Raw genomic sequence first — 15,241 nt, 5'->3', positions numbered from 1 at the left:
GTTATATTATATGAAACAAATAGTCATTTGTTTAAAAAATATGTTCTCTTGAAATTTGGCAGAACTACTCCACTTTCTATAAAGTTTCAAAACTACTCGTGAAACATAATTTTTTTTTAGAATTCTAGAATGAAATTCGGATCTAAAGGGTACGACAGCAAATTATTATAAGGACAGTTTGAAATGTTTACTATATATATATAGTTTAACCTTAATTGTACTTGAAGAAACCTTAATTATGCTTATAAACAAATGTCACACTAAGAGAACAAATCATGTTATAATTTTGTAGATATGTTCGATCAAAGTTATTTCCGTTGATTTTAAACAACCCTTTATTATTTTATTGAAAAGTAAAGAGAAAAGAGGAAAAAACAAGATTTACGTGGAAAACTCTAATTCAGGAGAAAAATTCACGATAGAGAAGTTTTTATTATTTAATGTCATGCTTACAAGAGCTCTTAGGGCTAATGTAACATATTTCGACATATTTTATTTCAATGAACAAGAAAAATGATCTTATTGAAGTGAGTTGGTATAGGTCACACACAACCTCCCAAAGAGAGAACTCAAAATAATAATAATAATAATAAATAAATAAATAAATAAATAAATAAGAAAAAAAAACGAAGGAAAGGAGGATAAAATTGCTGATTAGGAGTAAACAACAAACACATGAAATCCTAACTGTGTGGACTGTGTTGTTGGAGGAAGTTGTGGTCTATAAACCGTTATCACTTTATCTTTATAATTTGCTTTGTCTGCCTCAAATTCCTAACTCTTCAAAACTACATGCTGTAACACCAACAACCCACATTCAAAAAAAAAAAAAAAAAATTGAATTTACTCTTCAATATTCCTATTTTTGGTTCTTCTAAATTGCCTGCCCTTTCTCTATGAAGATTATCACAATACTAACAATTAAGTAATGAAGTTTTATAAACATCTCAATTCGATACGGAGACTACGTTAAAATTTTACATATAGGAATCAAAATAGTCACAATCTGAACGTACATTGACCAAAATAAACAAAAGTTGAAAGTACAATAACTAAAATGCACATTTTAACAATAAATGAACCAAAATGAACAAAAACAAATGAAAGTTAAAAATATAGGGACCAAATAGTTCAAGTAGAAATAGGATATTGAAAAAGTTAGTTGATTTAATTGACTTATTGACCATTTTATTTTTTGAACATGTTGTACCTAGCTCATGCTTTCCATTACTTTAAAAAAAAAATCATTTAAAGAAAACATTACTGCTAAACTTTTTTTATTGGACACCTTCATGGACTGCACAAAAATAGGTGCTCTCTATGCGACACCTAAGTATTTTCTTAAAAAGGGGTGGGGGTAAAAAGATTCAAACAATTATATGAATGTAAGAAAATAGGCAAAGAAAAGAGAGAAACAAAAAAAAGAAAGAAAAAAAAGGAGGGCCAATGCTATGAGTTCTTATCTGCCATGTGCAAGTGAAATGGGGCCCTTCTGTTATGGTTGGCTCTCCCTCCCTTCACTCCTATAAACATCAGCTCCTTTCCCCCACTTCCTCTTTCATGGTTTCAACACTAATTACTCTCCAAGCTCCTCCCCTTCACTTCATTTCTGGTAATCTCAATTTTGAAACCTTCCCTTTTCCTATCTCTCTGTATGGCTATGCTTTATTCTGTCTTTTGCTCTTACTTTTCCCCTCCTCAAAACAGCATGCAAATTGTTAAATTGAGATGGTTCTTAAAGCTTCATTACAATATCTCAAATATGTATGCTCTGTTGAATTGGATTTCAGTGAATTATCAACCCCTTTGAATTTAGTGATGTGGGAAAACTTGACAAAAGGCTGCTTGTGTTTAACCTTGCCTTTTGGTTTCAATAACTTTACTTCTACTATACAATTTTTTTGAAAAGTTGTTCTTTCTTTTTTTTTTTCCCCTCTCTTCATGGTTGATATGTTGTTTTTTGTTTGAAGATTATGGATTTTTATTTGTGTACAATAGTTTTATGAACAACTTTCTTGTTTCTATTCAAAGGTTTGTAAATTAGTTCATAAAATTCTTTGGTAAAGAAGTTGAAAGTTATTTACTGGGTGTTGTTTTATTTCATATTATTATGATTCATTTCGCATGAGAAACCATGACGAAATTTGTACAAATATGATGTAACTGATCCTATTTAGTTTAAAGCTTCGCAAACATATTAAAACGAGTAAAAAAAAAATTAAACTACAAATTTAGTTTATGAACTTTTAATTTTGTGTCTTATAGTTAAAAAAAAAAAGAGAAATAATTTAAAAGATTTGCATGCAAAAGGTTCAAATATGGCCTATTGGAGAGGGCTAGTGCACCTTCCCATTATGCTATATGGTCATTTTGTTGGCTAAAATAACTTTGTTTTATACTGATAAAAAAACACATTAAAGCTGAGGCAAACCCCTTGGGCCAATGGTAAATTCTCACCTGAATATGATTGTTCTGCTTTCTTCCAGTGATTGTACAAAATAAGAAACTAAAACTAGGTGGATGGGTGATAAAAGTTTTGTTGTTACCTGTTGAATTGTAATCTTTATATAAAAACAAGAAGTTATGAAAAGAAAAGAAAAGAAAAAAACTTCTTATTTCATTGTTTTAGCTGTGTTTTCATTTGTAGTAAACTTGAAAGTGGTTTTTATCCCTTAATTGACTTTGAACAGCTGATACTGATTGCTAAGAGCCCAGTGATTTTGATTGATAATGGATAAAAGTATGCAAAAAACACATAGTACTTGAATCATGCATTTATAGAAGATAAAATTGCTTCAGAAGGAAGCTGTGCATGAGTATTCATTGTTTTCTTTTTCTTTCTTTTGCAGCTGAGGTTTGTTGAGACCAGCAAGTTCAAGTTTGCAATCTGTTAACATTTAACAAGTTTGAAAAGGGAAAGATGGACTATGTATATGGACCTGGAAGGAACCATCTTTTTGTGCCGGGACCGGTTAATATCCCCGAACAAGTCCTTCGAGCGATGAACAGGAACAACGAGGACTATCGTTCTCCGGCTGTTCCAGCACTGACAAAGACTCTGCTTGAAGATGTCAAAAAGATATTCAAAACCACATCAGGCACTCCATTTTTGTTCCCTACCACAGGTACCATACTTTTGATGGGTTGATCGAGCTAATTGAATAAAACTTTTATTGGAATACTTTGAATCTGCTATCTGGTGTTTCAAATGACCAAGTATGGGAGTCTAGTTAACCTTAAAGGGGCCTCTTGATCTATAATATGATATTTTTAAAAAAAATAAACTACTCTCTCCCTGCCTGTGGACGTAGTAAATACACTGTTCATTAATCATGTAAATCTTTGTGTCGATTATCTATTATTTACAGTGTTGATTTCTTAACAAATTTCATCATATCAGTATGTTTTCATGGCTGTGATTGGTTTTAAATTGGCTAAAACTACTTTTTGCTTTTTCCTAAATCATGTCAAATTCACTCTTACTATCATTGATGTACCATTTTGGAGTTCAATAAAATTTTATGATCAATGTTACTGAATGTTTGGCGCATTATATTGTTTCTTAGGTTAGGATCATAAGAAATAAGTAGAAAAGTAATCACATTTTTCCCAACTTCATTACTTATGGATTAGGTACTGGTGCATGGGAGAGTGCTCTCACAAACACATTGTCTCCCGGTGATCGGATCGTGTCGTTCCTCATTGGTCAATTCAGTTTGCTTTGGATTGATCAGCAGCAGCGCCTAAATTTCAAAGTCGACGTGATTGAAAGTGAATGGGGTGAAGGTGCTAAGCTTGATGTTTTAGCTGCAAAACTTGCAGCTGATACTGATCATACTATTAAGGCAGTTTGCATTGTCCATAATGAGACAGCAACCGGTGTGACTAATGATTTGTCCCTTGTAAGAAGAATACTTGGTAAGCATCTGACAAGATTACATTTCATTTTGATATCTGAATTTAGTTGGAGTTGGATTTCAAGTTTTTCAACAGTCTCATTACGTATTAATCGATCGAAAACTAGATTAACCGAAAACGTCATTCGAACTTAGTGTAGTTTGTCTATGAGATTTTACTGCCAAGTTTTTATATCTCCAGTCTTGACATTTATATCAAATTCTCAGATGAATACAGGCATCCAGCTCTTTTTCTCGTAGACGGAGTGTCTTCGATATGTGCTCTTGATTTTCGTATGGATGATTGGGGAGTAGATGTGGCTTTGACTGGCTCTCAAAAAGCGCTTTCCCTTCCCACTGGGATCGGTATTGTTTGCGCCAGCCCCCGAGCACTCGAGGCATCTAAAACAGCAAAATCACTCAGAGTTTTCTTTGACTGGAAGGACTATCTCAAGTTCTATAACTTGGGAACATACTGGCCTTACACTCCTTCCATCCAACTCTTATATGGGCTTAGAGCAGCTTTGGATCTCATATTCGAGGAAGGCCTTGAAAATGTGATCGCGAGACATAAACGTTTGGGCCAAGCGACAAGGTCGACTAATGCATATCTTTTGTTGCACTTGCCTTAAGAAAAGATAATTGCAACGGGTAACACTTTTAGGACTAATAATTAAGTGTATAGCAACATTTTTAATAAACTGCAGATATAATAAAATCTATAAATGATAGACTCTATCACTGATAGACTCCGAGAGCTGTATTTAAATTTTGCTATATCTACACATTCCCTTACATTATGCTATATCTTCTAATACTTTGGGCCTTATTGCTATATTTGCAACTGCTCAAAGGGGAAAAAAAAAAAATAGTACATTTCCCTAGAAGTAAATCCTACAAAAGGTTGTCAGATATTTCAAATTGGGTGATGAAAGACTTGTGAAGTTAGAATTCTAACGTTAATGTTTCCGGTTTTCGGTTTTAGTTCAGAACTAACTATAAAAGTTCGTTCCCTTTTTTCGGTTTTACTCTTAACAGTTAGAAATGCATACAGGCTTGCTGTGGAGGCATGGGGTTTGAAGAACTGCACACAAAAGGAGGAATGGTTCAGTGACACTGTGACTGCTGTGCTTGTTCCCCCATACATTGACAGTTCAGAAATTGTTAGAAGGGCTTGGAAGAGATACAATTTGAGTTTAGGTCTTGGCCTCAACAAAGTTGCTGGTAAAGTTTTCAGAATTGGGCACCTTGGCAACCTAAATGAGGTGAAGTTGCTCTTCAATTCTCTCCTATTTTCATAATATTCATTTCTAAGGCTTTCTATACTTCCAAACTATGAAAACTTTGAATTTTCTTATATTTTTTGAAATGTATACTTAGTAAACGTATCTTGTTGTATCGTGTCCCACGGCTTTCAAAAAAATTTATCATATCTGTATTTGTACATCTTAGAAACAAGCTTTAACATATGGATTTCACTAGGAGTGTTCAAAAAACCCGAAAACTCGAAAAAACCGATCAACTCAACCCAATTCGTGCGGTTTGGGTTGGGTTATCGACTCATTTGAGTTGGGTTGGGTTTAAAAAATGAAAATTTTATGAGTTGGGTTGGTCCATAGGTTCACCTAATATAACCGAAACCAACCCAACCCAACCCAACTCATAAACACCCCTAGGTTTTACAATGTAACTGTTTGATATCATCTGCTGATACATTGATGGGTCGTTTCTTCAGTTGCAACTGTTAGGTTGTCTTGCTGGTGTGGAGATGATTCTGAAGGATGTTGGTTATCCAGTGAAGCTTGGAAGTGGTGTTGCAGCAGCTTCTTCATATTTGCAGAACAACATCCCTCTCATTCCATCTCGGATTTGATTTCGGTCGAAACGTGATCTGTTCTCAAGCATTTGTTTTCGTCTACTTTGTAAAGAAAGTACTGTATTGTAATATTTGTTGTCTACTTTCACTCCATGAGGCATTCATCAGAATGAATGCTTGGCTTGGCTGGCTATGTATTGAGAAAGTTCAGAAATCCTATTACAAACACTTTCAACTGGAATTCTAATTTGCATAACACAATCAACTCTCCCAGCTTTTGGTTTTTAATGGGAAATGACATCATACTATTTCGAAGCTAATGTAATAATGTTTTTTTTAACTCGTTGAAACTGTTTTCATTAAAACTACTCTTATTGTAGATTCTCAAACTACTAGTTGAAATTGATTTTTAAGTGGTTAAATAAGTGCTTCCAAGTAAAGGGAAAAAAAAAAGTTTTTAAACACTTAGAAAGTTAAACTAAACAGTTTTTATTATTGACTTAAATCGAAGTAACCAAATGTTTGTTTGGCAGTAAAATCATTATATGATAGATTTCTACTTTAATTTGATCTTTGGTTTTTGAAGTGTTTTTTACCTTGGATTAACAGTAAATTTGTAGTTACAAGCGTTAATTTTATCAACAACGACTCCATGGCCCAATGGATAAGGCGCTGGTCTACGGAACCAGAGATTCTGGGTTCGATCCCCAGTGGAGTCGTTTTTCTTCCAATATTTTTTTACTTGTTCTTGCCGACGAATGATGATAAAAGCAATACAACTCTTTTTTTTTTTTGTGAAATTTTTGTACACATGTCCGGAAAAATGTCATTTGACCTAGATTTTAAATTTTAAAAATAGAGATATTTATCACTCTCTTGCACTAAGATTAAACTAATTTACTATAATAGTGTTCTCACATGTTAGGACTCTTCTAATCTTTATTCCTCACTCTCGCGCTCTCGCTACTTTGAAAAAAGATGATGAAACATCAATCATTAGAAAATTAGATCAAGAACCAAAATTGTATCATCAAATTTCTAAGTAATTTTATAGTGATGATAATTATTATACAAGCTAAATTATTCAACGTGACTACCTACCTTTAAACTAGGGAGTATGGTAGGTTGAAAAACCGAGTCGACCGATCGGAACCGACCGAACCAAAATCGGTCGGTCGAAAAAGGGGAAATGACAATCGAGTGTTGATTTGAAGGAAGGAAAAACCAACATGTGATTGGTCGATGGCTTTGGTTTAGTTGACCGTATTATGCATTACTTATTTTTTTAACAAATATATAATAATAATAATAATAATATTATTATTATTATTATAATAATCTTAATCTTATATAGATAATATATTATAATATAATCTTATATTTAATATTATATAATATATATTATAAAATATATTATAAAACAATATATTAGATTAGGTCTTAACATTTAGTTTCACTTTCATAGCTTCCAATAGGATCCAAATTGACTAACTAAATTTATAAGAAGGAAAAGGAATGTTATTTAATAAATCTAAATAGTTCAATTTTTTAATATTTAATATAGCATTTTTTAATTAATAAAATAATAAGTAAATATATTATATGTATTGTTTTTTAAAAAAGACCAAACCAACCAAACTGTTGGCCAATCGTTTTTTGGTCTAGATGACGGTCAAGCACAGTCTAGTCACTTTTAAAATCGATCATGGTCAATTCGACATCGGTTTCCAACTTTGACCGACTAAAGATCACCCCTACTTAATCTATGACACAATCACAACCTTTTTTATTTCCCTCCTCTCATGCACCTAATGATATAAAATCACTTGCTATACTGTGCTAACCACTCTAATGAAGCTGTCAAGATTGCAGAATTTGTAGTCAGCAAGTGAACTGACTTTAAAATAATAAGGCAGACCAACTTTTCTGTAGGAGTGTTTTTACTTTAAAAAAATAGTAAACAAATAAATAAAAATGAAAGAAGTGCTATTTACCATAGTCCAAGAGTCAGAGTGCTTTTGGGAGGAATGGTTTAAAATGAAAGTCATGAAACAATATCTTTGAAAATAATTCAAATATTTTAGAAAGTAACCTCTCCATAAATTAAAAGTAAAAAATTGATATTAAAGATCAATAGTTATCTTCAATATCTCATATACTCTAAATATGACTATAAATACTAATAAGACGACATACAACTTAATTTAGAGGTAAAAAAAACAACTTAATTATTAATTTAAATAATTTCTATATTTTTTTATTTTAAAAAATATTTATCGATAACAATATTTTATTAATATATCCATAAAATTGAAATCTCAAAACCAAGGCATAAAAAAATTGAAAACCCACATCCAAGTAGGGTGAAGCCATTTCACCATCAATTGACCACTTTGTTCTTTTAACCAACAACCACAAATGGAAGCTTTTAAATAAACAAATGGCCTGCTGCACTAACTTCATGTTGAAAAGCAAGAAATCTAAAAACAAACAATATTGTCTGATCCAAATACAGGAGTTTATGATTTAATATGACTTTCCACAATGTATCAAACTCCCTGCACCTAAGAAAAGGCCAAATATGGCAGCACTTCCAAGTGTTGTTTGTCCAATATACCTAATTTTCAAAAGTCCTGGCACCTGCAAGAACAAATGCAAGTTTATCCGATAATTAGTACCCATCTATCATCACCAGGAACTGTATTAAGCTCGTCGTATGTCTTTGCGTCCTTCGGATGAAAACTTAACATAGTAAGAATTAATAATGCAAAAGGGCTTAAGACAGGAAATAGACGTTTGTCTGCAGAAACAAATGTAGCAGTTCAGCAATAATTAACAATTCGCTATAATTTATGGATTCCTCTCCTCTAATTAACAATTTAGAATGAGAAGAAGAACATAAAAATACATGGAATGTCATGAAATTTGTTTTCAGAAGGCCAAATGTGTAGTATTTTATTTTCACTTCAAAGTAGGTTGACTGTGAATTTTGATCCCCTGCTAATAAAATATAACTTTGGTTTTCTCCCATGATCACAGAATTGCTACTGAGGCAGAGCTGGAATCTCATATTGCTTTATTAGCTTCAAGATGTTTAGATAAGACATCAATTAATTGGGAAAAGATTAATTGTTCATGATAATTTGATGAGAAACTTTCATTCATCATAAAACAGATAGGGTGCTGCGGTTGAACTTCAAGTCTTGTTTTTTAAAGATTTGGATCAGAGAAGATGGTATACCTTAAATCTAATGGCCTCGTAAGTCCCATAAACAGCACCTAGAGAGAGAGAGAAAAAAAAAAAAGAAAAAGGTGTTAGTTCTAGAATCCTTAGCCAAAACATATCATACTTCAAACTATAGCAGACAATTGGAGGACAATATGAAAAAAAACCCTCGTGGGGGGAGTTATACTCCCTACACAGAAAAAAGAAATTATATAACATTGATTGTAAGAAACTCTAAAACATAAAAGGCCGTCCAATATTAAAATTCAAAAAGAAAAAGTGCTAGCTCAAATTGTTGATTAAAATGGCTTAATTACTGACGTATATCTTCAAAGTTGTGGCACTGGCTAGTTCATAATGTTCGAAACTTTAATAGATTGAAAACGGAGAAAGCAAATAAGGAGCTTCTTCAAAAAGTATACTATTACATTTTAAATAAGGCTACAACTTTGAGCATCAGAAAGTCGGTATATTCTGGGATAGATCACAAATGATAATGCTACATGCTTTAACACAAGTTCCGGTCAACTTCATGAGGTATACACAAAATAAGCCAATGGAATACAACCAGACGCCAAACACAAGATTAATTGACTCCATACTTAACAAGTTAAATCTACCACAGAACCCCCAAATTAATCATTAACATGGGCAATGAACAGCTAAGAACTCTTTCTACACAATGATCCAACAAAGAAAGCCTTAATTTATAAAAACCGAAGGAGACATAGCTTTAACGTGAACGATCAAATAGAAGATTTCTTAGTAGTACATTATCACGGAAAAACAAGCATGGTCCAATCCCAGATGCAAGAACGCAACTTGACCAGAATCCACCATCCTGCTTTATGTCAAACTTTTAATCCAACACATCCTATACATATAACTACTCAATCACCGAGGAAGCGGAACAACAATCGAATCATAACCGGAAACGCGGAACTCGAGAAAGAAAAAGGAAAACAGGCTACGCAAGAAGAAGACGACAGGTAATAGAATAGAGCTTTGAAGAAATTTTAGGGTTTTCCTTACCGACGGCTCCGCCTACAGCGCCACCAACGGCAACTCCGGCAGTAACTCGAGCCAAACAGCTATCTCTCGCCATACTCAGCGAATTTGATATTATTCTCCACGAAGAAAACACACAGAAAATTTGTTCTATGAGCAATTAAGCTTCGAATTGTATTTGTATATCAACAATCGCCGAATCCTCTGATCTCAAAATTCCCACAGAATGGCCTTCCGGGAATCAGAATCTGGGCTTTCATCGGCCTGCACCTCAACCCAGTTGAAACCACCATATTGGACCAGCCCCAAAAATAAACACGGGAAGAATGGAATATGGGCTTTTTTCACCCCACGTTCAGCCCACTGTCTAAAGGATCTGAATATGGGCTTTCGTTAACCCACGCTTCAACAAAGTTGACGGTGACCGTGGGCCAGGCCCATAATTGAACACTTTGGAAAATACGTTATGGCCCATTTAAGAACAAAGCATTTAAATAAAAGAAAAATAATTCCGTTGCCGGGAATCGAACCCGGGTCTCCTGGGTGAAAGCCAGATATCCTAACCGCTGGACGACAACGGATTGATGTCTGTTTAATCCGACATCATATATAATCTATGAAATATTTAATAGTAAATCTAATAATCAAACCAGTGTATAGTTATTTATTTATTTATTTATTTTTAGAAAGGAACAACAAAAAACCATCTATAGAATTACATAAATAGAAATTAATGAAATAGACCAATCCGGATAAGAGAAAGAAGAAAAGATGAAGTTTGCTTATCCAAAGTCCTTCTTGCAAGAGAATGTGCCAAAAAGTTATGCTAGCACTTTGTATGAGAAAAAGAAATTGATTTCAAATCAAAGCCAACAATTTAATCTCCTCAATAAAAAAATATACCTTAGTGGAATTAGTAGATTTATCATTGAGGAGGTGAATCATCTCAAGACAATCCAACTCGATCGTAATATTTGAAGTAGATGTGGATAGGAAGCTTTCCAGATCGTCACAAATGCTCATAATTTTCAAGACGTTAATCTTGTGACATGAATGAATAACCTTAAAATCAGCAAGATGACTGTATATAGTTGTTCATGGTTGAAATTTCTCATATTGAAATCGTATTAGAAAAATTCATTGGATAAATATTCAAAACAAAAAACATTTATGTCTAAAGTAATTATGCCAAGAATCTGATAAATATATATATACATATATATAGGACCATCATTATATTATACTATTATATTAACCATTAAAATTTTCCATAGCATTCTTTGTCCACTAATTTTCCCCACAAATAAATTTTCACCAAAACAAGATAATAATATGAAATCCAAAGATCATTGCATTTTGATACAAATTGGTGTACTTTTGAAACAAAATTGAGGGAAGAAGCAACAAGCAAACAAGCAAGGAAAATTGGAAAAAGGAAAATGGTACTGTGCACGTTTATTCAAAAATTAAGAGAGAGATTATTAATTTGAGATACGAGTAGGCTCTAATATAATTTAATTTAAGATTACTTAAAAGTGATGCATTTTCTACAAGTTAATATTATGTCTACCATTCTCCCAATATGCACGTAAGCAAAATTGATTAAGTTTAATTTTTATTAATTGCCTCGAAAAGATAGTATTTAATATATATATATATATATATATATATATATTGTGTACTATTGAATTAGGACCAAATCCCATGCCCATGTACAAACCCCAAAAAACTATGCATAAAATATTATGCTTGTTATGAAATCGAGAAGCTCATTGGGAATACGGATATGGAAAAATATAATATAATAATAATAAATAAATAAAAACTAAAATTTTAAAATTGGACAGTGAAAACTTTAGTGGAATTTGGTGTGGATTTCTCACCAATGAATATATCACGATCCACCAAAGGTCACTATTTATAGACAAAATGATAAGTAGAATGTGGACTTAGATGAACACGAAGCATGAATTACTACAAGGCACATGGACAACATGAATGATGACACATGGCCTTTGGGACACTAAGCACTAGACATCTATTTTTAATTATAATATTCATAATACTCCCCCTTAGATATATATATATATATATACACACATATATATAATATGTCTCGTTAAAACCTTACTAGAAAAAAGTCAATGGAAAAACATTCTAGTGAAAGAAAAATGGTACATATTTCATATAGTACATACTCCTAAAAGAATATAATATATTTACTCCCCTCATGAAAACATCACTTAAGATCTCTGAATCGCCGCATTCCAATGTTGTGCATCAATTTTTCAAAAGTTGTGATTGGTAATGGCTTTGTAAATAAGTCTGCTAGGTTATCCTTCGAAAAATTTATTGTACAGTGATGTCGTCATTTTCTTTCAAGATTGTGAGTGTAAAAAAGCTTCGGTGAAATATGTTTTATTCTATCTCCTTTAATTCATCCTCCTTTCATTCGGGCTATACAAGTTGTGTTGTCTTCGTGTAATATTGTTGGAAGATTTTTATTAGAAGACAAGCCACACGTTTCACGAATGTGTTGAGTTATTGACCTTAATCATACACATCCTCGACTAGCCTCGTGAATTGCAAGAGTTCAGCATGATTTGAGGAAGTGGTCGTTATAGTTTATTTTACCGATCACCATGATATAACAGTTCCTCCACATGTGAACAGATAACATATTTGAGATCTAACTTTGTGTGGATCAGATAAATATCCAGAATCTGCATAACCAACTAAATCAAAATTTGATTTATTTGAATAAAACAAACCCACATTGATTGTTCCTTGGAGATAACAGGGTATATGTTTAATTCCGTTCCAATGTCTTTTTGTCTAACTAATAAATTTACTGAAAATGTAATATTTGGTTTTGTATTATTAGCAAGATACATAAGTGCACCAATTGCACTAAGATATGGTACTTTAGGACCAAGAAGTTCTTCATTATCTTCTCAAGGTCGAAATATATCTATTTCATCTGCTAAATGCTCAATTTGCAAACCAAGAAAAATTTTGTTTTTCCGAGATCTTTCATCTCAAATTTTTTCTTAAGATATTCTATTGCCTTTGAAAGCTCTTCAGGAGTTCCAATTATATTCAAGTCATCAACATATACAGTTATAATAGCAAATCCTGATTGTGAATTTTTTTATATCTATTTCATCTGCTAAATGCTCAATTTGGATTATTTTGATATTCTTCTTTCAATAAATATCCATTTAGGCGATTATACCACATCCATCCTGATTGTTTCAATCCATATAGTGATCTCTGTAACTTTATTGAATACCATTCCCGAAAATTTGATGTATATGTTTCAGGTACCTTAAATCCTTCTGGAATTCTCATATAAATATCATTATCAAGAGATCTATATAAATATATTGTGACTACATCCATAAGATGCATATTCAGACTTTTATACACAGACAAGCCAATTAAATATCTTAATGTAATTATATCCACTATCGAAGAATATGTCTCCTCAAAATCAATACTAGGTCTTTGTAAAAAACCTTGTGCAACTAGTCTTGCTTTATATCTTGTGATCTCATTATTTTCATTTCTTTTCCTCACAAATACTCATTTGTATCCCACAAGTTTAACACCTTCTGATATTCGGACTACTGGTCCAAAAACCTGACATTTTAAAAGTGATTCTAGTTATGCCTCGATTGCTTCTTTCCACTGAGCCAATCTTTTATATGTCGGCATTCTTTAACAGATTTTAGTTCAGGATCCTCATTTTCAGATATAATATCAAAGTAACATATACACAAAAATGTTGTCAATAAGTACATTAGTTTGATTCCATCTTTTTCCTGTAATGACATAGTTTATTGAAATTTCATTATTATCTTTAGGTATTTCATCTTCCTCACTAGTCATGTCGAGGATTTCTTTATGGGTATTTACATCCTCAACCAAGTCTTTTTCACTATTAATTATTTTTCGTTTTCGAGGATTTTTATCTTTGGAACCCACTGGTCTACCACACCTCTAGCAAGTTCCAAGCTCATTAGTGACAACTTGTTGTGTTGGGATATCAATTTTTTATGGAACATTTGCAACTGGTATATATGACTTAGTTACTTTCTTTGCATCTATAAATGCATCTGGTAATTGATTTGCTATATTTTGCAAATAAATTATTGCAAATAAATTATTTTCTGAACTTTAAGTTCACATTGATTTGTATGGGTATTAAATGAGACAATAACGATGCATTCCATGTAATTTCTTTTTTCAACTTCTTAATTTCCCCCCTAATGTTGGAAAATTTGTCTCATTAAAATGACAATCAGCAAATCGTGCAGTAAATACATCACCTTTTAGGGGCTCGAGATATTTAATAATTGATGGGGAATCATATCCAACATATATTTCTAACCTCCTTTCAGGACCCATCTTAGAGTGTTGTGGTGGAGCAATTAGAACATATACTACACATCCAAAAATTCTCAACTGGAAAATATTTGGCACATGACCCTAAGCTAATTGTAATGGCAAGTACTTATGATAAGCTACTGGCCTAATGCGTACAAGTGACGCTACATGCAAAATAGCATGTCCCCATATATATGAAGGAAGCTTAGCTCTCATAAGTAATGGTCTTGCAATTAATTGCAAATATTTTATAAATGATTATGCTAAACCATTTTGTGTATGAACATGAGCTACAGGATATTCAACACTTATCTCAATTGACATACAATAATTATCAAAAGTTTGGGATGTAAATTCACCAGCATTATCAAGATGAATAGTCTTAATTGTATAATCAAGAAATTGTGTTCTTAACTTAATTATTTGAGCAAGTAATATTGCAAATGCAAGATTTCGACTTGATAATAAGCACATGTGTGACCATCTGCTGGATGCATTTATTAATACCATAAAATATCTAAATGGTCCACTTGATGGGTTAATGGGTTCACCATGAATTCGTTCTAAAAATGCAAGTGATTCAGTCCCCACTTTAGTTGGTGATGGTCTAATTATCAATTTTCCTTGATAGCAAGCATCACATGATAATTCATTAGATTGGGTTCTTCAATGAGTGTCCATTTGAATTCCCAATAATTCTCTTTATCATTATAGATCCTCAATTACCCAATCAGTCATGCCAAATTGCAAATATGTCTGGATTTATGAACTTCAGGTTCATTGTTGCATATGTTTCTGTTGGGTTTTATGCCCTAAAACTCGTGGTTTGTAAACGATAAACTTATTTTCTTTTGGAAATTCAATAAAGTCGTTATTGAATATATGAATTGTTTATTTCGTTTTAGA

At 32.4% G+C, this 15,241-nt stretch overlaps 2 protein-coding genes and 2 non-coding genes across 5 annotated transcripts; 2 read left to right on the top strand and 2 right to left on the bottom strand.

Annotated features, from left to right (window-relative positions):
* Positions 1 to 1,560: 1,560 nt before the first annotated feature.
* LOC120088725 (serine--glyoxylate aminotransferase) lies at positions 1,561 to 5,953 on the top strand. 2 transcript variants are annotated; one of them, XM_039046155.2, is made up of 6 exons: positions 1,561 to 1,612; positions 2,850 to 3,125; positions 3,634 to 3,918; positions 4,125 to 4,491; positions 4,951 to 5,161; positions 5,632 to 5,953. In XM_039046155.2, the coding sequence occupies exons 2-6, from the start codon at positions 2,921 to 2,923 to the stop codon at positions 5,767 to 5,769; spliced, it is 1,206 nt and encodes a 401-aa protein (XP_038902083.1). In that variant the 5' UTR covers positions 1,561 to 1,612; positions 2,850 to 2,920; the 3' UTR covers positions 5,770 to 5,953. The 2 variants fall into 2 exon arrangements, with proteins under 2 accessions (XP_038902083.1, XP_090162064.1); XM_090305938.1 differs by having other exon boundaries at positions 1,561 to 1,652.
* A 405-nt stretch (positions 5,954 to 6,358) lies between these two features.
* TRNAR-ACG (transfer RNA arginine (anticodon ACG)) lies at positions 6,359 to 6,431 on the top strand. Its single transcript has one exon. It is a non-coding gene; the product is annotated as a tRNA-Arg (tRNA).
* Positions 6,432 to 8,052: 1,621 nt separating this feature from the next.
* Positions 8,053 to 10,228, bottom strand: LOC120087837 (reactive oxygen species modulator-like protein). The gene is made up of 3 exons (XM_039044769.2): positions 9,971 to 10,228; positions 8,954 to 8,991; positions 8,053 to 8,352 (listed from the first exon to the last, which is right to left on the bottom strand). Exons 1-3 carry the CDS (start codon positions 10,041 to 10,043, stop codon positions 8,239 to 8,241), a joined length of 225 nt encoding a protein of 74 aa, XP_038900697.1. The 5' UTR covers positions 10,044 to 10,228; the 3' UTR covers positions 8,053 to 8,238.
* Positions 10,229 to 10,455: 227 nt separating this feature from the next.
* Positions 10,456 to 10,527, bottom strand: TRNAE-UUC (transfer RNA glutamic acid (anticodon UUC)). Its single transcript has one exon. It is a non-coding gene; the product is annotated as a tRNA-Glu (tRNA).
* Between the last annotated feature and the right edge of the window lie 4,714 nt (positions 10,528 to 15,241).

Source organism: Benincasa hispida, chromosome 10 (assembly GCF_027475165.1).
Source record: "Benincasa hispida cultivar pf3 chromosome 10, pf3_genome.v1.1, whole genome shotgun sequence".
NCBI lineage: Eukaryota > Viridiplantae > Streptophyta > Magnoliopsida > Cucurbitales > Cucurbitaceae > Benincasa > Benincasa hispida.
The sequence above is the reverse complement of the archived record's forward strand: the minus strand, read 5'-3'. Positions and strand labels throughout refer to the sequence as shown.